This window comes from Patiria miniata, unplaced genomic scaffold, assembly GCF_015706575.1.
Source record: "Patiria miniata isolate m_02_andy unplaced genomic scaffold, ASM1570657v1 HiC_scaffold_18, whole genome shotgun sequence".
Lineage (NCBI taxonomy): Eukaryota > Metazoa > Echinodermata > Asteroidea > Valvatida > Asterinidae > Patiria > Patiria miniata.
Window position 1 is genome coordinate 7,544,106 of NW_024037056.1, and position 23,760 is coordinate 7,567,865.

The following is a 23,760-nucleotide window of genomic DNA, read 5'->3' on the forward strand; positions in this document are numbered from 1 at the left end:
GATTTGAAACCCTGTGGCGTTTTTCGCTTTCAAGTCTTTTTTTTGGCGTTATTTTGATATTGTTTTTTGTTTAGGTTCAGTAGAGTCTTTCCTCGTGGTTGTAGAAGAAAAAAAAACATGAACAAATTATGCCTATTAAATTGTTTAATGGTTTCAAAAATGATATTTTTATGTTCTCGACATTTTGTGTAAGTACATGAACATTTTATTAATAAGGGAATAAGTATGTGCTTGGCCGGTTTTAAACACTTTGTTTTAAACACTATGCCGGTCAACAAATACAAGGGTGAAAGGGACTGGATTTCATAGGAGTCCAAATATCATGTGACACTGGCAAAGTACAACAGCCAGCCGGTTGTTTTATCAACTTTTACGACCGGCGACCAACAGGAATGGGTAAACTGCCTTAGGTATTTATTAATTGTACCTGGTCTCTTCATGCCACATAGGTGGCTGCTGACTGTGTTTTTTGTCATGTAAACGTAATAAACTAACACTCCAAAACATATCGCTATTACGCAAAATATAACGTTGATGAATATTGTAGTTTTGAAATTCTTTTTGTTTAAGGTGTGTTTTTTTTTTTGTGGCTTTTTTTTGGGGGTCTTTTTGGGTTGCATTTTTGTGTGCTGTATAAGGTTGGTCTTTTTATACATCATGATTGTTTGAGTGCTGATAATTACCCGAGCCGACGGTCCAAAAGTCAAAACAAGTCAAATATTATAAATGTTCAACGATTTTGTTCAGCAATTTAACTTAATGTTTTTCGGGACACCCCTCCAGGTATATTATGTTATTTCCAGTCTCGCAAGTGGTTAACAACTCCTTATATGGAGATTGGCGCGCGCGTCGTGCGTACTGGGCGATGTGGCTCAGAACGGTGTACGTGTATTGTGAATTTAGGACTACTAGTGCAGTGCCCGTCTAAAATGTGCATGTTGGGGAAGCGCAAATTGCTTTGCCGCTGGTATTGGTTGTATGCTTGCTGAGGTTTTGAGAACTGCTCTTACAAACAACGCACGCGATCCAATGGTGTTGTTTTCACAAGTTGAACGTATACTCACGTCAAAGTTTGTGCCAAATTTGAAGTTGTTTGGGCGAGTGCATGGTTCTCGAAAAAGCAAAAAACAGCGCAGAAATTCACCCCTACTGGACAATGGTATCGCGTGCCCGTCCCTTTTGCATTGTTTGCGTCATATTGAGCACGCGCGCTTTAGCTTTACATGACGTAAACAATTGAAAAGAACGGCAGCGCGTGGTGTCATGTTCTAAGCTATATACTGCCATGTTTGCCTCAGAAAATACTGGTTTTTTTTGCAGCTTTTTTGAGAACCGCTCATCCAAACCACTTCAAACTTGGCACTGCACATTCTGTTGTCCCGAACAATATACCCGCCGATTTTCAACTTCATACGGCGCCCAGTTCTGGAGATAATCGAAATACCAACAGACAGGCAGAAATTCTTGGAATTATAATATAGACTAGTGCAGGGCCAGTCGAAAATGTGCGTGTTCGGAAGGGGCAGTTGAGAACTGCAGCTCTCGCAAACAATGCACATTATTCAATGGTGTGAACGCACACTCGCAAGTTAAACGCCCAAAATGTCGTCACCCCCTGGCACTGATATTTACCCCTACTAGAAAATTTGGTAGGGCGTAGTTGTAGGGCGATACCATATTGTATTAGACTTCCTCAGTCGACCGCCTACATACAGTGCAGTGATGGTCAGCCACGACTCCAGGGGTCGCGTTCTCGTTCCTTACACTAGCCCCTGGCTGTGATGATGACGTAAATGACGCTGAATGGCTATTCACAGCGTACAGCGCGGGCATTTCGTAGATTGCACGCCGGGCGCGCCCATAATGCGCTCGCCCTCGCGTGCTTAGCTTTGCACGTAACGTCACGTAGGAAAAAAAATATGATTCAAAAGTCGCGATGCCTGTACGATATGGATTATGTCAGCCGCGTTTTTCGCTTAGAAAACCTTGTATCTGTGGTTGTAAAGGTACGAAAGGAGTACGTACATTTAAAACAAATCTTTGCTAATTAACACAACGTCCAAACGTTGTGTTTGAAAGGATGGATTCTTCAAAATCACAACTGTTAACATTTTAAAGATGGCGTCGGCTCGTAAAACGGATAAACTGCAGCCCTAATTATAATGTGCCATATTTTGGCACATTTAAGTTACACAATTCCAGGGGTTACGATCGCGCAAGGCATGTTGGGAAGCAACACGGCGCTGCAAGGTCGTACCCACGGGGCACGAGGTTGAGTGATGGTTGCTCAGTTGACTACAATATGCATGTGCCCGTGAATGCCACTCACGTATATGTACGTACGAAGACATGGTGTGCAGTGCTATCGCCCTACAATGTGCCCGTCCTTTTTGCACTGTTTGCGTCATATTGAGCACGCTGGCTAAAGCTCGAACATGACGTAAACAATTAAAAACATTCCCATGATGTGCCCGTCCTTTTTTCCGTTGCTGCGTCATATTAAGCACGCGCGCTTTTGCTCACCAAACATGACGTAAACAAGTGAAAAGGACTGCGCGTGTTCTATAGGTATATAATCTGCCACGTTGAGGCTCAAAAAATGCTCTTTTTTTTTGCAGCTTTTTCGAGAACACCTGGTCCAAACCACTTCCAACTTGGCACTGCACATTCTGTGGTCCCGAGCAATATACCCGCCGATTTTCAACTTCATATGGTGCCCGGTTCTGGAGAAAATTGACGGACAGACAGACAGACAGACAGAGATTCCTGGAATTATATTAAGGACTAGTGTAGGGCCAGTCAAAAATGCGCCTGTTCGGAAGGGGCAGTTGAGAACTGCAGCTTGTGCAAACAACGCACATTATTCAATGGTGCTTCCACAGGTTGAACGCACACTCGCAAGTTAAATGCACACATGTTGTCATCCCCTGGCACTGATATTTACCCCTACTGGACAATATGATATCGCCCTACAGTAACAGTTGCTCAGTTGCCCGCCTACATACAGTGCAGTGATGGTTGCTCAGTTGACAGCAAAATGCATGTGCCTGTGCATGCCCACTCACGTACATGTACGTATGGAGACATACTGTGCAGTGCTATTCACCTATACTGCACAATGGTATCGCCCAACAATGTGCCCGTCCTTTTTTCCATTGTTGCGTCATATTGAGCTTGCGCGCTTTAGCTTTAAATGACGTAAACATTTGAAAAGAACGGCAGTGCATGGTGTTATGTTCTAAGATATATACTGCTACGCTAGGCTTCAGAAACTACTGCTTTTTTGCAGCTTTTCGAGAACCGCTAGTCCAAACAACTTCAAACTTCGCACTGCACATTCTGGTGTCCCGAGCAATACACCCGCCGAATTTAAACTTCATACGGTGCCCGGTTCTGGAGATAAACGGCGGACAGACAGACAGACAGATAGCCCGTCAGACAGACAGACATAGATTCCCGGAATTAAAGTAGACTAGTGCAGGGCCAGTCGAAAATGTGCGTGTTCGGAAGGGGCTGTTGAGAACTGCAGCTCGTGCAAATAACGCACATTATTCAATGGTGTGAACGCACACTCGCAAGTTAAACGCACAAAATGTCGTCACCCCCCGGCACTGATATTTACCCTTACTGGACAATATGGTATCGCCCTACAACTGTAGGGCGTAGTTGTAGGGCGATACAATATTGTATTAGAGTTGCTCAGACGACCGCCTACATTAGGCTACATACAGTGCAGTGATGGTTGCTCAGTTGACTACAAAATGCATGTGCCCGTGCGCGTGCATGCCACTCACGTACGAAGACATGGTGTGCAGTGCTATCGCCCTACAATGTGCCCGTCCTTTTTCCATTGTTGCGTCATATTAAGCACGCGCGCTCTTGCTCAAACATGACGTAAACAATTGAAAAGAACATCAGTGCGCGCCGGGTTCTAGGCTATATTCTGGCGCGCTAGGCCTCAGAAAATCCTTTTTTTTTGCAGCTTTTTCGACAACCGCTGGTCCAAACCCCTTCAAACTTGGCACTGCACATTCTGTTGTCCCGAGCAACACACCCGCCGAATTTCAACTTCATACGGTGCCCGGTTCTGGAGATAATCGGCGGACAGACAGACAGACGGACAGACAGACAGACAGACAGACAGAGATTCCTTGAATTGTAGTATAGATATGAAATACTAACTCACTAGTAGTGCAGCGCATGGCTGCGTGAGGATTGTGAACGTTTAGCCTAAAAACAGTAAAAGGCACTGGATTTCATAGGAGTCCAAACGGTTTGCATTACTTGTATCAATGCATGTCCAGTTTGAGGAGATTTTGAATTAAGACCTCCAATAAATTATGTTCTTTTATATAACGAAAGTAAAAATGTTTAAACTGTTGCGCAACACCCCACGAATAAAAGCTTACAACTTCGTAAATTGACTATGTGATAGTGTTCAACGAAAACAATACATTAAGTTTTGAGACTCCTTTTTTCGTATAAAAGTGCCTGAAAATGTAAACCAAGGTTGTCGTGGAATTGCCCATAAACAATCAGAATAGGTTAGGAGTAAGCCTTATCCATTTGGGGTCAAATGGGTTAGGATGTGCTGGGGTGAAATGGAGAAATGAGCGGCTCAATCTCCACTGAAGCACTCTATTGCATAGCACGGCGTCTCAACATTATCCTCTTCCAATAGCACGGCTTCTCAACATTATCCCTTTCCAATAAAATGCTAACGACCAGTTCTACGAGGAACTCAACACCACCATCAGAGGTATCCCTGTCATAGAACAACTGTACCTACTACTTGTCGAGTGGGATCTTACCACAACTGGTCAAATCAACCCGGTCCTTTTCGGGTAAAAGTGACATTTGCTAATGTTTTCTTCAGCAAAACTCATAAATACATTAATAATAACATGTTTTATGATGGAGAAACTCTCAACCAAATACAAAATGTGCTCACTTGCCTGGAAAATCTTCACACACCCTTCACACATCATTTTAGGTGACCATGACCCATGAACTTTGACCTTAGGTCAAGGTCACTAAAGGTCAATGGAAAAAATGGCAACATCAATGTTCTTGTTCTCAGGACTCATAAGTTTACATTTATAATGGTTGCCATAAATTAACATGAAATTTCCACGGGAACCCAATTCTGTACATTGGCCCCCCTACTAGGAGAAAAAAAAACAAAGAGGCGCAAAGTCATAGTGGTGTAAAATTTGTCGGCGTTTTCACGAAGTGGCGAATCCATCGAAAATCATTTTTTTTTTCAATTTCGGTTTTTTTTTGGCTATTTTGACTTAATTCGTGTCCTAAACATTTCTGCAAAGTTTTAAGACCGGACAATGTTTATTTATTAGTTACGCTAATTACATAATTGGCGAATCCGTTGCTCTCTGGAATATACGTTTTCACGAAGTGGCAAATCCCTGATTCGCCACTTTGTGAAAACGCGACGCACACACATGTAAGTGACGAATAACTTTTATCTCAGGGCTGAGTTGTTGTTGTCACGTCGTCACGTATACAAAACTATTTCGTTCTCACGGCTCATCATCATGCGACCGGCTGTCCTGGTAAGTCGGTAAGTTTTGACCGTTTAGACGAGCTATATTGTTTGAGCTAAATCATATTTATGGTTGTATTCGACTATTTTAAAGACATTCTGATACGTGGTTCTTATCATTTGTTGCAAGTTTTGGTCATTCCATCGTTCTTTGCCCAGACCAGATGAACGAAAAATACGCATGTCGGAAATACACGAATTCCGCATATATTATGAATAGTGATTAATTGCATGCTGACATGAATGGGTCATGTTTACACAACATTCCCTTGTCCATGGTTAAGCTACTTTACTTATGTGGGGAAAATAGTCCACCCCTTGATCATCTTGCGCCAGAACTACCGTAGTTATGGTTATATAGTGCTTTTGAAGAAGTACAAATGCTAATTATTGTCCAAGTACTGACCTTGCTGACAGGGCTAGCCTAGCCTAGGCCAGGGCAAGATTAGTACTTAGCTTATTTAGGGGGACACAAGTACAACGTGGCCAAGGCCCTTCATAAACATGCTCCAGACATAAATGGATTTTGTAGTAAAGTTAACCTTTCTAATCGTTTGAACAGTGTAAATTAGAGAATCGTCGAGTGAAAAAAAAAATTCTTGAAATAATCAGCCAGAAACGAGTTGAACAATTATGTCACCCATGGATTTTTAGCTTAGAGCTAAAATAGGATGCCAAAACCTGCAAAAGGAAATGTCCACAATTAATGCATTAGCCCTTTTGGATAACTGCATGATAAGTTCATTTTAATATAAAAATGTTTCCACATTTTTTTATCCAACAGCAGCTATAGGATATGTAAGCTTGACATCTGCAGTTTCAGAAGTGTCAACATCAGACTGATTGGCGTACCTTGATGTGAAACGTAAGTCCTTGAGAAAAACATGTTGTGTCATTTCAGCATCATGGTTAAAACCAGACATATTAAATAGCAAATAGAAATATACAAAAATGAAGTTTCACAATATTAAAAATTGTACATGTACATCACAGATCCGTAGAACATGATGTCATTGGATACAATGTCCCCATCACTACTTCTTAATTTTAACTTTCGAGTGAATGAATACTATATGATAGTTGTTTAAGTTACTGTGGTAGCCTACTTCTTAATTGTCGGTGTGTTTGTTTGTTTGTTTTATTTACAGAGCTGTTCTGGTTCAGCAGGAGTGGAAAATGCTGCATCTCTTCAGGAACAGAACTGTAAAACTGGGTACATGTGTTTCTGAGGAAGGCACATTTTTAGAAACCAGGGAAAAGTGTTGATTCAGATTGTGACTGATAAAAGTACACTCTGTCCAGAAAAAAAACAACAGGTTTATTATATTTGAATGTCCCTTCATCCTTTGTTATGAATGTAATTTAACATGTAGCACTTTTGCCAAAGTTGTTGTTTTTCACCAACATAAAATCATGCACTTAACAAGGAGTTGCCTTGTTCATTGTGCCTTAGACATTTGGATTTGTGCTAAAGTTTGTCTTTATAATAACACAATATGCTTGCTTACAGTTGGGTTTTGAATCGCTCTGGATGTGATTTAGTTTTGAAATTCAGAAGGAACTTATATTGAAAATGATAACTCCTTTTACCAATTCATGATAAAAAGGTGTTATACTCGGCCTGGAAGGGGATATTTGATCTGAGTCTGTTGCATATGATGATTGATGGGTGGGTCATCGGAGACAGCATGTCTGGTTATTGGGGGGTCTGACCAGGCATCCAGGGGGCACAGGAATGCCATCACATCATCATCGTCATAAATCTATTTTATAGCCAATCTTGGTATGTGGGGCCTCTGGTCGCTTAAGCATGCTTGACGCAAGCACATCGTCACTTGGTCACAGCCAGTCACCAAGACAGTACACAGAGGAAGTTTCCTTGCAAAATGTTTCCCACCACCACCCCTTAATACCCGCCAGTTATAAGGGCTCCAAAGTGGCATTTTGCTTATTATTTTTCATTCCAATATAGTGCTTGCAATTGTCTTGAGACTACATGTATATTAATTACAGTATTAAATGTTGACAATTTTAGGATACAGCCAGCCATTAACTTAACTCCTCAGATTATGGGGCAAATGAAACCAGTTAAATCCCTTGTTTTTCTATTTTGTTAGGCAAATGTGATACTTGCCGTAGCGCTCTCAATTTTTCCGAGGCTGCGTTTTCCTGACTGAATGTGACATCAGTGGGAAGCTAATTTGTATTATTCAAGTTTGATTTTTCATTAATGGCATTATATCTCATTTTCATACATGTATTTCATTTATTGCCAAGTATATCGTGTATATGCCGCTGTGGCTTTGGGCCTCTGGTGTTGCCCACTTCTGGTCGGGCCTGGTTTTGCCCACGTGTTATGTGTTTGATAACATTATGTCCGTTGTCACATGTGAACTCCATTTTGTAATGTCTGTAAAATGTTCGTTGTTAATGTATGCCGCTGTGGCTTTGGGGCTTTGGTGTTGCCCTTTCTGGTCGGGCCTAGTGTTGCCCATTAATATTACAAAACAATTACAATTGACAATTTAACCGGTTTGCCCTATCACTGGTATCCGAAACAAAACACTCCTCTGTGGCTGTGGCATAAACACAATGATTTGTTTCCCTTGTCCTTCATTTCAAGTCTGAGTATAAACAGTGACTAAAGCTCTTCAGCACCTGTTACCAACCATAGCTTGCAGCAAATATGAATGTATATGTTGTGAATAATAACAAACAGTCAAATTGCCATTCTTTTTCCCTTTCTCATTATCTCTCTGTCTTTGCAGGCGATGCTGTGCACGATAGACACGATTCCAACAAAACCTTCTTTGTGTCCTAATTTAGGCTCATAGCTTGCACAAAAACCCCTTTAAGTTGAAATGCTTGAGTCCCTTATGTGTGAAATTAATCTGTTCTGTGATTTCTTAATAATGTCCATTGCAAATATATTTAAAAGCAACTATCTTCAGACTGCTATCTTACAGCTTAAAGATTGCCCAATGGGGTAAGATTTTCTTTAAATCCTTACAATGAAACTGAAGATTTTGAAGCGTGCAATTATGGACTCATAATCTATTTGTGGATGTCTTACAAGCTGACAACTGAAAACCAGAAACCAAACATGTGACTAAAAATTGTATGGAAGTAACATGGAAATAGTTTTATTACTTAGTTTTATTTAGGCAAAACAGATACTTTCTCTTTAATATCGTATGAACGAAGATTTTTTTTTTAAGTAACGATGGAGTTTATACTCTTAAAATCTCTGAAGCATTAAAAGTCTCAGATGTAATCGATTCATCGTGATTAATTTTGTAGCTTTAATAGTGGAGAAAGTGTGAGGGCGGCCCATCTCAAGAATAACAATTATCAAAATGTAAAAAAAAATATCTACATAACATCAAGCAGTAACTGCTTTTACTTAAATCTCTTTTAAATGTTCCTTAATTGTAAACTCCAGAAGTACCTGCATTTATCAATGAAGAAGTGCTGGTAAATTAAAGAGTAGCTTTTCTGTATCATTTTTTTTATTTAGGGTTAAATACATACAGTTACAGCCACCGATATGTGAACAGTTACATAACTTGGATCCCGGATCCACCCCTTTACCATTACTATATAAACTTCCCTTACAATGAGAATGATATAAGAAATAAGCTATATTGTCCAGGGTCACATTGAAGGAAATTCAATACCAGTTAAAATAAACTGTTATCCTGACATTTAAACTTGTACACATCATACTACAATCCTCAAACGTGTTCAATTTGTACAAAATAAGTACATGTAATAGCAAGTAACACGATCGAAACCGAGGCGGCCACGCCGATTGAACGTATTCACTGTGCGCGTATGAGCGTAGAATCGCGCGAAGAGCTGTATTGTATTGTACTCGGCGCAGTTGGTCTAGAGGCGCCGTCGACAACGCCCAACATTTATTACTGTTCGCTTCACGATGTAATCTTATCTTATGTTCAGTTGAGTTGTCAGAAATAAATTATTTGGACCCAGAATTGGTCTCCGTATTTATATTTCTTTGAGTTTTGTCCTCGTCGATCCCGGTAGTGTTTAGCAACACAACAGAGAGGTACCGGGATCGATACCCGGATCTTCCACCATATGTTGTGTTGCTAAACACTACCGGGATCGACGAGGACAAAACTCAAAGAAATATAAATACGGAGACCAATTCTGGGTCCAAATAATTTATTTCTGACAACTCAACTGAACATAAGATAAGATTACATCGTGAAGCGAACAGTAATAAATGTTGGGCGTTGTCGACGGCGCCCCTAGACCAACTGCGCCGAGTACAATACAGTGGTTGACTTATAAAGACAGCCTTGCATAACATGACAATTGCATTACTTAAATTCCAATCGGCCCTGCAGCCGCAGACCACATTTAAAGGAAACACAATAATGCTTCACAACATTGGCATCGTTTTCAAGTTTGGCGAATCCACTGACCTCTGCGTTTTGCGTTTTCACGAAGTGGCAAATCCGCACGCTGTGTGTGGCAAATCCGGATGTGAGGCTGTTTCATTGTGGACCATGTGGACAAAAATTGGAGCGTCGCATAATGCAATCCGACCGTACGTGATTCGAAACGGAACCCGAGAAAGTGACGGGAATTGTGAATTTACAACTCCGATAAGTTTTACAGAATTTCCTATATTATTACGCTTTTCCAACGGAAACACATCTCTAAACTGGAATAAAAGTATAATGAATCAGTCTTAACAGCCGTTTCAAACCTTGCAGAGTCATGACCGTATTGACGCGCAGGTCACAAGTCACGCAAAATCCAACCAATCAGAGCTCGAATTCATCAGAGTATCCCAGCGTCCTGTTTGCAGGGCGGGGGTACGAGCGAACCTTGGCCTAGTCTGGTTCCCAGACCAAAATATTCTGACTATTCCTGATGAATCTTGGGTCAGGTAGCCTCCGGTAATACATTGTATAACAAATATACGTCACGTGACACCAAAGCGGGAGGAATTTCTCCTTTTTCCGAAAATGTCCCAAGTTTGCCGAATTTATTGCGTAGACAATCGGATAGCGCCCGAGTTTTTCCGACTTAAATGTATGTTTAATTAACTGCTAATTGCTAATTAAAAAGTTTTTAAAATGAATTCAACGACGATTTTGAGCATCAAGTATACTCGGGTCATATGGGCGAACCTTTTGCTGCGTCATGTACTATTTTGAATTTGACGACCGTTACCGAGATTTTCAAAAAACTTGGTCTTCATTCGGCTCCAACTGCTTACAGTGCTATTTGGGGGGCCTAAATTTGAAGATTCCAGATCAACATTAGTAAATGTTATCTGTATAATCATAACTGTATACGAAGCAAGTGATTTATAGAAACATTTGCTAGTTTATTACGTTTATGAAGGTATGAAGGTTGTCAAGTTTAGAAATGAGACCAATGTTACGAAATTTTAACCAAAATACCACATACACATATATATATACGACGCACATACACACGCACACAGATAGACAAAGTGATTGCATAGTCTCTCTCCTGAACAAAGTTCAGGCGAGACAAAAATAAGGTCCTTTTGAGTGATAAAGTCTGGGCTAAAACGTCCTTGTTTGATATCGTTGATACTGCTAAAGCCTCTTCGGCTTCGTCCACTTCTCTGGTACTGGTATTAAAAGGAAATTGTTAATTGCACTTCGAGCATCGAGCCGCAGATAAAATTCTCCACATTTTCCAAATATGGTCATATTTTTTTTCAGTGGGCCAATTAGGCCAAGCTTCCATGTAATCCTCACCCCTACTATACACCACAAAAACACCACAAGCCTGTAGACTACCATTGGCCAGACCCTAGCCACTCAAGAGTAAGGAGTGTTGAAAGACAGAAGCCAAGATGGCGCCTAATACCAGTTTGTGTAGTAATTGGAGATCTTAGTGGCCAACCCAAGTGCCGCCGATCTCTTTGTGTCAACCCCTTGTGCCGCTCAGAGCTCAGACAGATTGTAAACAATCCCGGACGACGTGAATGACCTATATCTTGTGCATGTCCAGGCATGCGGGGGTTATTGACCTAGAAACATGTGTGATGATAAAATTCTTCTCGTGGACAAGTTTTTGGGCTTGAAGCTCGAAGGGATACGTGTGGTTCGAAAGCTATCCATTTTGATTGCAAAGGCTTACATTTTAACTGAATTTCAGACAGGACGTCGTCGTGTCTCCGCACTTCACACTTAGCCTCGGCCCAGCCACACGCTTTGAAGACTTTCTGCGTTTCTTGAACTGATAAGTTCCACATGAACAGTGATGACTTGTAGTCCTGAAAGACAAAAGCCAAGGCAATACACCTCTATTACCGTTCTGTCCGTCTCAAAAAGGCCGGTCGGCATGTGAACTGTACGTACACCTCTTTAGCTTGAAGCTTTAAATAAGGCCTTTCCACGCATGTTTAATAAAAGTCCGGTCAATTTAAGTTAAGACCTTGAACAAATTGAAATAGAAACCATTCAAGCAATGTGAAAAATCGAATTGTTTCTGTGGAATGGAAGGGTGTTTTTTTAATCATTTTTTTTAAGATAAAAATTTGGGACCTCGAACAATTCGTCTAGTGACTTACTTCGATTTACATGTCTGTATATGCTAATGCTTAGGATGCATGACCTCATGCGAGTGCAGCAGACGACTGATTCAAGTCTTCATTTTATACAGGGCACTACACTGCAAAAACTGTGGTGTAAATTCAACAATGGTGGTATCTATATAGGACCAGGGGTGTAAACTTGTTATACCCATGGTCTGATAAAGATAATATCAGTGTTAAATTCAACACTGAGGTTTGTGCAGTTTGAAAAGTGTTCCGCCGCCGCTGGTCAAGAGTGAAATACATTACTCCAAAAAAAGCATACTTGAGTCCCGACGAAATGATTCTTTCAGGATGGAACAGACCTCGGTTTGTTATTACTATTGAAACATAATTGGCATGGTCCACCCCTGCCCCCGGCCCAAGACTTTGATCTGCGGCACGTTTATTACCTATATAGATACTACATGTCACGCTGCCTAATTTCTTTTCTCTTCATCTCAGAATTCAGCAAAAATTTCACTTCAAGATGTTAGTCCCGTTAATTTGCCTTCAAAAAGTTTTTCGAGTATACATTCATTTTTTGGACGATTTATATCTTATTTATAAGTTATGCCAATGACCCTAACGCATCAAAAAAAGGATTACACAAATCTCAGATTTCGGATATTTTCCCTAATATTTTAAAATTAGACTCCGGCCCTAGTGCGGTAGACACCTGAAATTTAACTTTAAATGGTTTCCCGCCCTTGTATCAAGTAGACCTGTTTATGTAAAGTTTTTCCATGAAACAAATGGTTGAGCACAAAGTGATATATTTTAACTAATAAATAATTCGGGCAGTAAAAAAAATCTCAAATTTCCTGATTTTTTTTTCAAGAAAATATCCTATAGTATTGTGCGAAAGAGTAAATTACCAAATATTGTAATAATTGGTTGGCATAGAAAAGTCGTGTGCTGTGATCAGTCGTGTCTCGCAAAGTCTCAAACGTGATGTGAACGGATATTCTGACGAGTAACGGACTCAAAAGAAAACATGACGCTCTCCATACGACTGTATACGTATGATGAAAAAGTAGTAGAGAAAACGTGAACACTTCTCCACTCCATGATCACATTCCTTAGCGTGATATAGCATTAAAATACTTTTTATTGCAATTTCTTCTAGGTCAGCTCCCGTTTTATTCTAAATTAACCGGACTATATACCTGTCAGCTTGTTAATTGACTGTAAACTTACTTGTTTGGTAATTGCGCCCCCATGAGTCACGTTGGGCCACCACTAACATTTCGTTAGTACCCCCCGCCCTGCAAACATGACGCTGGGATACGCTAATCGATGAGCTTCACAGAATCCTGTGAATGAAGTGACCTAAGACCTATGTATAAAGAATCTGGCTGCAGCTGTCCAAGACCGCAGTTAGACAATGTGTGCAAATGCTATCCGAAACCTTCTCATAGAAATACGTGCATTCCATACCAGATGTGATTTACTGTTTCATAGCGGACCATGTAGACAAAATTATGAGCGTCCGCGTCGTATAATGGAACCCGACTGTTCGTGATTCGAAACGGAGCCTGATCAAGTGACGGGAATTGTAAATTTACTACACAGATAAGTTTTACAGAATTTACTACATTATTACGCTTAAAAAAAAAAAAAATCTCTAAACTGGAATAAAAGAGTAGTGACTCGGTCTTAACGACCGTTTAAAACCTTGCTGAGTCATTACTGTGATGACGCGCAGGTCACAGGTCACGCAAAACCAACCAATCAGAGCGTGAATTCATCAGAGTATCCCAGCGTCTGATGTTTGCAGGGCGGGGTAGTACGAGCGAACACTAACATCCGCTTTTCAATTTTGCTCACGGCGGTGTGAAACACGCCGTTGGCTTGAGCTGCTTATGTTGGTTGGTGGGTGGCTGGTGGGTTGGTTTGTTGCAAGGGCGGATACGGGGGGGAGGGGGGGGGACAAAGAGGGACATGCCCCTCGCCCCCGAACAAACCCCTGTTCTTGGGGGTTTTTTTGAAGGGACGTCACAATAAAGGCAAGCAACCATCTTTTAAAAAAAAATATTTAAAATGGTAAGAAATTCCATAATATCACACCACAGAGCATATAGAATCCAACACAAATTCGGGGCCCTTAAGCGGGCCCTGAACCTCACACCGTCATTTTTTGACCCACTTTTTGGGGGACCAAAATTTCGTTTGGCCCCCTCCAAAATTGTGTTCTGGATCCGCCCTTGGTTTGTTGGTTGATGGACACTTTACCCGGCCATGTAAGGTCAGGCAGCTTAATGAATGGATGTGGACATCCCGGACAAAAGCGCCAAATTTTCCAGACATGTTCCTCAATGTCTTAGCTTTCAATTGTTGATAGGAACCAACTTATCCAATGACATTATGGCGACCATCTTGGATTTTAAAGACGACGGCCATTAAAAACCTATATCTACCAATATCTCATCTTCTAAGCCACTTAGGATTAAAGTTTTGGTGTCTAAACATACATTTTCAGGGTCAGGGAATGCAACTGTACCATATGGGATAGTGTCAAATGGTTAGTTTATCCAAATACAGTATTGTGGCCATCTTGTATTTGAAACATGACCGCCTTTTAAAACCTAAATCTCAGAATACGTGTACATGTATTGCATTTTTAAGCCACTTAGGATCTAAATCTTGGATTCTTACCATATATTTTCAGGGTCCTGGAACGAAACAAAACAATTTGGATTAGTACTTCATGTATTTGGGATCGTGCCAAATGGTCAGTTTGTCCAGATACTTAATACGGCGGCCGTATGGTTTGCCGTAAAAGGACCAACACTGGCCCGATTCAGGCTATGTACCTTTTTACCATTATGGTTTGACTTGAAAGGGCCGGAACCGGTCCCATTCAGGTTGTGTACCGTCTTGCCATTATGGTTTCCCATAAAGGGACCGATTCAGGACTTTTCCCGTCTTTTCATCATGGTTTATCGTAAGGACCTGCAATGGCCGGTTCAGGCTGCGCGCCGTCTTGCTGCCCTAAAAAGACCAGCACTTGTCCGAAGCAGGCTCTGAACGGTGTTACCATTACTGTTTGCCATTTAATAGGGCAAGCACTTGACCAATTCCGTCTCTGTGGTGTCTGTACCGTCAACACGGAACCGTTTTGGCGCAATCGAGCCAGCATTAGCCCGCTTCTGGTCTTGTACCGTTTAGGCTGTATGGTACTGCCACAACAAACCCATAATTAGATGGTATCGGCCCAATACCGTCCTGTTTAGTGGGTCAATGCCATCTTTGAACCTAGGCAGGTAGAAATCTCTGGCACTACAGGATGTGATACAGCTCTGCCTCTCCACAACTACATGCAGCTGAACCACTTTTGTAGCTCCATTTGATTAAGGCGGGTCTGTGATCGGCTAGTCCTGGTTCTTAAGTGGCCTATAGTTTTCCATTTAACCCATGTCGATGTAACACCTTTTGGGAGGTTTTCCGCCGTTGTTATAGTCTAACCATGACAATCGGTGGGCGTTTGCTCTCTGTCGTTGCTTCCAGTGTTGGAGTCTTGCCACTTCCCTGGATGTTGTGAAGGAGTGGACATGGCTGAGGAAGCTTTTCTTGACTTCAGCCTTTTGTGCCGAAGCTTGCCGTCCCTGGAGGAGGCGACACTCGTCATTTATCAATAAAATCCGAAGAGGAAATGCAAGTAAGGAGGTGCAAATTACTTGTGTTGGTGGGTTTCAAGCATCCAGTGATCAACCTGCATGTTGCTTAAAGCTGGGTCAGGTTTCATGGTGTGGGCTGATCTCTCCCAGACGGGGCACGCATACTCTGCTGAAGAATGGCACGGAGCCAAAACGATTCATCTTTGGGTGTGTGGTTTGGCTCCCATTTCGGAGGCTGTCCAATGTCTTTATAATTTTGTTACGGGGAATGACAGGATACGATGGAGGGTCACCCTAAAGTAGACAGGAAGGCTACAAGGGACCAAGGGGCCAGTGGTGTTCCGGACGGCTAAGTGCTGAGCTATGTTTTGCTTCTAAGGCTTCGAACGGAATCTTTGAGATGTAACATCCAGGTTGCTGACGGATAAGGGATGTTTCAGCAATAGGGAAAATCATTTTTAGGATCAGGCACTCGAACTGTCGAACATGAACAAAAACAGTAATGGGTTCCTGTCTGGACCATGTTACCTGTGGCCTCCAAAGCCTGCAGTGAACTAGTTAATATGGAATTAGGGCGCGCAATTTTAAACTGTAAACTTGTGTGAGTGATGACATTTATTCTCACATAATGCTGTTTTACTTATAATTCATACATTATTTTCGGTGACTGCGGTATATATCAACGGTATTCTGTTAGAAATGTTATCTTCAGTTTGACTATTTTGTGTGTATAACTAAAATCATCTTTGTCTCTCCTAAATAAAAGAATTGTAAAAGAGTTGACCCTGAAAATGTATGTTTTGACACGTAGACTGTGATTTGATATGGGGTAGTAGCTGAGATATCAGTAAATGCAATTATTATCTGGCGGCCATCTTCAAAATCAAAGATGGCCACAATAGTGTACAAACTGACCATTTGACACTGTCATAATTGGTGAAGTAGCATTCCTTGACCCTGAAAATGGATGTTTGGACGCCAAGATTGTAATCCTAAGTGGCTCAGAAGAACGATATTGGTAGATATAGGTTTTCAATGGCGGCCATCTTTAAAATCCAAGATGGTCACCGAATGTATGTGGACAAATTAACCATTTAGCACTAACCCGAATGGTTCAGTTGCGTTCTTTGACCCTGAAAATCAATGTTTAGACACTAAGATTTCAATGTTAAGTGGCAACACATGTAGTTTTCAATGCCAGCGGCCATCTACAAAAATAAGATGGCAACAATACTGTATCTGGACAACCATTTGATACCATCCCAAATGGTACAGTTGCATTCCTTGACCCTAAACATGTATGTTTATACACCAAAACTGTACTCCTATTGGCTTAAAAGATGAGATATGGGTAAAATAGGTTTTCAATGAAAACCATCTTTAAAAGCCAAGATGGCCTCCATATTGTTATTGGATAAGTTGGTTCCTATCCAAAATTGAAAGCTAAGGCAATAAGGAGCATGTATGAACAATTAGGCGCTTTTGTCCGGAATGTCCACATCCATTCCAAAAGCTGGCCTAAGCTGCCTGACTAATGTCAGGGTAACTCGAGTATTACAGCTTTGCATTCGAAGACCGGTTGCGCACTGATGCGAATGCATCTCATTTGCATATTTTTGCATATTAGATCACGCCCCACTCGTTTTTGTTTTCTGTACTCTCCAAGTACCGGTACGGCCAGCCCGAGACCAGCCCGTGCCGTAAGCCGTCTTCATGACCCGACCGCCGTGGCGTTCTACCACTTGGTAGTTGTTTCTATGCTGTTGGTCCCCCCCCCCCCCACGTTAAGACGAAATCAGCAACGCTGTATAGTTAACAATTTTTATTGGACTGAGATTCGACCCGGAATATGAATGCATCTTGATCATTACGCAAACCAAACAACAAAAATAATCCCCAAAAAGCTCGATCTAAATAAATTCGGAAGGATATCTGTTTAATTATACATGTACCTGGACAAAAGCACCCCACTTCTCGTGACTTTTCAAGAAGGAAGTCGCTTGGGTTAAAATGAAGAGGTCATCGTGGTTGTCGATGATAAAAAGTGTCTGCCCGCCCGGCTTCAGACACGCCGAGATGCTACGGAGCGCTTGGGTCTGCTCGGGAAACCAGTGAAGAACGAAGAAACAGACAGCTTTGTCGAATCCCTCTCGCCAGTCTGGGTTGTCTCCCACGGCTCGGGCGTCCCATTGACTGTATGCTACGTTTGGTGCCGAGTTGGTCTTAATGGCCACCGCTACCATTTCCTCTGAAGCGTCAATACCTAAAGGGAATGGGAACAGAGGCACTCTGGTTGATATGGTGGTATATTAGCGGTTTTTTGGAGTAACTTCAAACTGCTGTTGAAAATGCGAGCTCCTGTGGAATGATCGTTTTTTGTGTGTGCGAAGTTAATCTGGAGGATAGTGTGCTTAAAAGACCGTTAGAATGGTGACACAGGACACGCCGTATTTAAAACTACAGGACTCTATGACTATGAAACATTTTGAAATGATAAAGCGCCCTCATTAATGTTCTAATCGCAAGTGGCGGCGCCACCGGGGACGGGGGAGGGCGGGGGGGGGGGGGGAGGGGCTGAGGAATGGCCGCATGGGGGAATTTGCCCCCGCCAAAAAAAAAAAAAAAATCCTACCTCCCCCCCCCCTCGGAACTGGCACTAAAATGCGGTTATTTTGTTCATAGAAACGTATTTACAGTTTTGTTTGAACAGCGCCCCAAGCATCGAATAATATCCGGCCCCACTCCCCTGGGTTTTTTTTTCCCACGGGCGGTGATTTTTCAATTTTACACACACCCCCACTGTAATTATTTGCACTTGCACCCCCCCCCCTCCGATGCTGACATGAATATTTATCACACGTTGTGGAAGCATAGAGCAAGTTCCTTGCTCTAAGGTGAAAGACACTTGGGTTGTCGGAGGCTTGTTTTCCTTTAAACTAACATTATCCCAACGATACAATTTGAGAACAACAAGAAAAGTAGTGTTAAAAACACAACTATGCCTATTTCCATCACATAACACCACTCTATTAACATCAACTTACCTGGGTCACATGGAACGTTCATTGACATTGTTATTGTTTTCTATAGGCAATATATGTAATGTTTTGATGCCAATGATCACATAATTAATTTTTGGTTTTTGCTTCTCTGTTGGGAAGTCATTGGATATGATTTAAGCAAACTGACTGGATATTTTCAGTCTTAAGCAAGACATTTCTCAAAGGCAAATCTTTTTTTATTATAATCCTTTGAGCATTCACAAGGCCTACATGGAAATAAGAATTTTTAAATTATCAAAAGAAAATATGGTTATTTGAGTAAGCTTAAGTTATCATTGTGACATCATTTCTTTGGTTTTTAATAATGAGAACAGATGGCCTATGGGGTCCTAAAGTGACTCCAAATCCTAAGGAGAACCCACAGAAATGCATAAACATGTACATATACTACAGTGCAAGTCTCAAGTTTTAGTAATGCATGTATACGTACATGTGTTTGTTTTCTATTGTTTCAATTAAACATATGACTGTCAAAGAAAAAACGGGTGGAGACGCCACATTGATTATACAAAAAACATGTATAAACAGTGTACAGGCCCCCTAATATTTTAGTGAGTGATTACATTTGCACATGTATACTGGTTTGGTAAACATAAATAAATAAATAAATCCTATATTGTTGTAATCCTAATGACCTTGGTCTTTGTCTTATGGGGTCCAAACTTATAAGTTATACTAGCAAGCTATACTATATACTGGTTTGGTAAAAAAAAAAAAAAAAAAAAAATATCCCATTTCTAAAACACTTCCATTTGAGACAAATCAACCCACCTTGGAAATTCCTAGTTTTTGAGTAAAATCCATATATCTATTTCGTGAAATAAACTTTTGGGGTACCAAAACGGTTCCCCGCAATTAAGTCGGTGGGCATTCCTTGTGGGGTACCTCCCATTGTTCCGGTGCCCCATAAGGCAGTGTTTGTACACGCACACACACGGACGGCCAAGGCGGAAACAGCATGCCCCTTCGGCTTTGCCGGCGGGGCATAAAAATAGTCGATGGAAAATGGGCGAGCCAATATAGTTCATCGCACTAAAATCCATTAAGTAACAACAATGGTGTGACGTTGTTTTTTTTTCTCATGAATAAACATAACTTTCCCATAAAACTACTGAATAATCGTGATCAATTGACGATCACTGCTGAAGAAAAAAATGTGGAAACCGCGACGTTAACAAATAATAGACTCTTTCAACAATATTATAGCCAGCAAGTGTACTAAGCATTCGTAATGCTGTGTGGTGTACAACAACAAAATGTACATGTACATGAACTATACATGTACACCTATACATGTACATTATACTGTGCAAGAACAGCCACACCGAAAACATACAGTGTATGTACAGGACATCTATCTTTCTTTTTGCCCCAACTTATGGAATGGGGGAGGGGGGACACTGCGTATGCCATACGTACGGGAAGGGGGTGTCTAAAAAGTCGGCATTTCATGCATATCATAGGAGGCTTTATGGGCTATATAGCAGCTCGCATGTAGTTTCTCGAGAAAACAAACACAAAAATCCACCTACGATAGCCGGAAAAATAGGTGCGTCAACACCTCCTCCCTGGAGCTGCTGGCGATGCAGAAGCCGAGGAATGGAACTGAATCTTACCTGTTACACTCTTGACTTTCCCTGCCATTGACTTGGTTTCTTCCCCAGTACCGCATCCAACGTCCAGTACCGTGTCTCCTGGTCTCAACTCCAGTTTGTCAATGTGTTGCATGATGACGGAATGTTGGACGAATCTGCCATCCCCGCAGTAGTCGTTACTCGCTGAGAAATTCACGAGAGATGCTAATTTTCACTGGCCAAAACAGACTATATGAAAGTAATGATAATCTTTAGGAACTATGACAGTGTCTGAACAATCCCGAATGACTTCATTCACACACTGAACTGACGGGTATCAGACGCGTTTTGCATCTTCAAATCCTTTGTGGTCAAAATTGACCCAACGTAAACCAGACAAAGCGCGCAGTCGGCCAGATGACCTTGGCCAAGAGATAACAAAGCCCCGTGACGACGTCATGTCACGCACACAGCCCTGTTTGACCTCAGTTTGCGAGCAGCCCATAAAGCATGCTATAATACGCACGAAATGCCGACTTTTTAGACACCCCGTACATATGGCATACACAGTGTTCTCTCCCCCCACCCCCCCCCCCACCCCATTCCATAAATTGGGGAAGAAAGTCAGATAGATAGACTCTTTTGGACCAATTAGGCTGGCGTGATCTCCAAACTAGAAGAAAATTAATTCGTTTGGTAATGTGTTTTAAAATTCTTAAGATTTGCTGATTAAACTAGACCCCGCCTCTTGACCTCCTAGATTTTGACTAATCAGCGGGCTCTTTCGATTTCGGGTCTTCGGTCATTCACCCGTTGCGCGTCATGTCATGGTGGTGACGGCGCTCTGTATCATGTTACGCGAATGCGCGCCCGGCTGTTGTTGTACTACAAAACACTGCATTCAAATTGATCAATCACAGTTTTAGTCCTGATTTAATTGGGAATGAAATGACGGTCACGATTTAGTAAAGTCGACTCCAATTGGCTGGAGCGCGGCTTGCATTAATCTGCATGTCTAGACATATCAGACGTTATACAGGAGTTGGCTCCGTGGATAACGGATGATACTAAGACTAGTCGATGTGTTGCATGACGGAATGTTGGGGAAATCAGCCATCCCCGCAGTATAATCGTTACTCGCCGAAATTCATGTCGGATGCTTTTCACTGGTCTAGAGAGACTATGAAACTAAAGCAAAACTAGTCTTTATGAACTATGTCCCACCTGAGCTGAGTGTGTCTCAGAATATCCCTGTGTGCATGCATGTATAATGGCGGACTCATTAATCAACCATCACGGCACTAACGTTATCCTTCTGAGCTTCACGGTGATCAATGGCAGGTGTAAAGAGTATACCCCCGTCTCACCGGAGGCAAGGTGCCACTACATTTTTTGGTCAAAACCGCCATCACCGTAGTGACACCGGCGGTAGTTTTTCATAGTTTTCCCCTACCCGTCATACCCCCGTCACACCGGAGGTGCGGTGCCACTGCGGTGCTTGTACGGCATAAACCGCAGTGGCACCGCCATGATCGCCGTGGTTCCGCAGTGGTTCCGTCATTGATCGCCGTAGCACCATACTTTCAAACGGGGCGCTGTTCAAATCCGACGAGTATTAACACTATATCACAGAATAGTGTAAATTAACCCCCTAACCAAGCTTGCTCTGTCCGTATTTTGTCAAAAGGCGGACATTATTACCAGTAAACACAATTTGGGTGTCAGAGCAGGGGGGGGGGGTTAGCATTTTTTAAATTAATTTCTATTTTGACAGAGCTGGGAGTGGACCCCCCCCCCCCGATCACAAAATGCATTGGCCGTATATGCACGCGCAATGGCAGCAACATCAATGGCATCAGCCGCCGCCACGCCAGCAGCAGCGGCGGCACCAGCACCGGCAACAGCAGCAACAACAGCAGCAGCAGCAATTACCGCGACAGCAGCAGCATCCGTCACCGCCGCGGCAGCATGAACAATAGCAAACCGCATATATAGCTCGAGCATGCCTGGACTACTGTGTGATGTGGGCACATTAAATAAAACCTCTGACAAGTTTTGCTACATTTTGTTTGTTTATGGTGGTCTTTAAAGATGTATCTTAAAAACGTAAACCAAAAAACCCGTGATATTTTTCCTAATTATCATCGTTAGAGAAATTCTATACTTATTTTCGTTGAAACATTTATTTTATATGATCGGAAATAAATGTGTCCTGACCAGGAGGATCCTGGCCGGGCCTCTCCTTTTGGCTAATTAGTCAACAACTACAACCCTCCAGCGCGGTCTTATACACATGCTTTCATGAAGCCCCAAATCAAACGCACATCGCCAGCTTGAACTGACAAGACCAGCTTCAGCAGTCGAACAAAAAAAAAATCACTAATAAAACAACCACAAGACATAACTCGTGAATTTATCTTTTTGGGGCATTCGTTTTGCATGTGCATATGCCGCGAGGCATTAAATTAAAACAAAAATCATGCAGCGAGTATCCGCTGTTACAAGAAAAAAATGTCACGATCCTGTCCATTGTTAATTTCTAAAGACGTTGACGGGTCGTGGTTGATTGAGCTTAGGGGCGGAGCTAGCAAGTCAGAGCTTTTTCATTGGCTGGGACCAAAACGTCCGTTTCGTATGTGTGTAAAACGCATGAACACTACTAATACTGCTTCACCCGTTATAGAATTCCCGCTCAAAGTCACTGTGCACGGTGTACTAATAGCAACGTGCATTAGCATTTCAGTTTCAAGGGTCAGGCCTAAAGTTCACGTACCATGACCGTACACGTAAAACGGTAATCTGGCTTTCATTTGGCATTTACATAACAAGCATATACAATTTCAATCCGGGCTTTTGGGCCATCTCCCAAGGTTTGATTTATGGGAACTTGCCCATAGTGTATATGGAGTAGGGTTAAGGGTCAGGTCAGCACTGTCACAAGATGAATGAAAAATACGCTAACTTTAGGAAATCCTTTCCTAAAAAGGGTCATTTGTATAGCCTATAGTTTTTCGTGAAAATAAGACATATTTGGGTTGAAGCGCACGGAGACATCAGTTTTATATTGTGTTCAAACTCGATTAGTTTTACATATTTCTCAACCTAAAAAAAAAAAAATAAATCGTTATTTTTCCCAGGTAGGCCTACACAGGTATCTATACCCGAGTGCACTGGCTACACGATGTACATCCTGCAGCCAGTGCACTGGCATGTTGAAACTTTTAACCTCATCAGTCTTCGAGGGAAGAAGTTTCTAATTATTTTTGAAGACCATCCCATACCTCTCTTCAATGTTGTTGCCGTAATTCAACATACATTGACCTTTTGTACATGTATTTCTGTAAGATGGTAAAAT

General features: G+C 41.8%; 1 protein-coding gene and 1 long non-coding RNA gene across 2 annotated transcripts; one reads left to right on the forward strand and one right to left on the reverse strand.

Moving 5' to 3' along the window:
* The first annotated feature begins 5,500 nt into the window (after window positions 1–5,500).
* Window positions 5,501–7,464, forward strand: LOC119725142. Its single transcript, XR_005270687.1, has 3 exons — window positions 5,501–5,578; window positions 6,348–6,425; window positions 6,709–7,464. It is a non-coding gene; the product is annotated as an uncharacterized LOC119725142 (long non-coding RNA).
* A 1,165-nt stretch (window positions 7,465–8,629) lies between these two features.
* On the reverse strand, window positions 8,630–22,394 carry LOC119725079 (juvenile hormone acid O-methyltransferase-like). Its single transcript, XM_038196441.1, has 5 exons — window positions 22,235–22,394; window positions 20,448–20,630; window positions 17,722–18,032; window positions 11,714–11,849; window positions 8,630–8,643 (listed from the first exon to the last, which is right to left on the reverse strand). The coding sequence occupies exons 1-5, from the start codon at window positions 22,392–22,394 to the stop codon at window positions 8,630–8,632; spliced, it is 804 nt and encodes a 267-aa protein (XP_038052369.1).
* Between the last annotated feature and the right edge of the window lie 1,366 nt (window positions 22,395–23,760).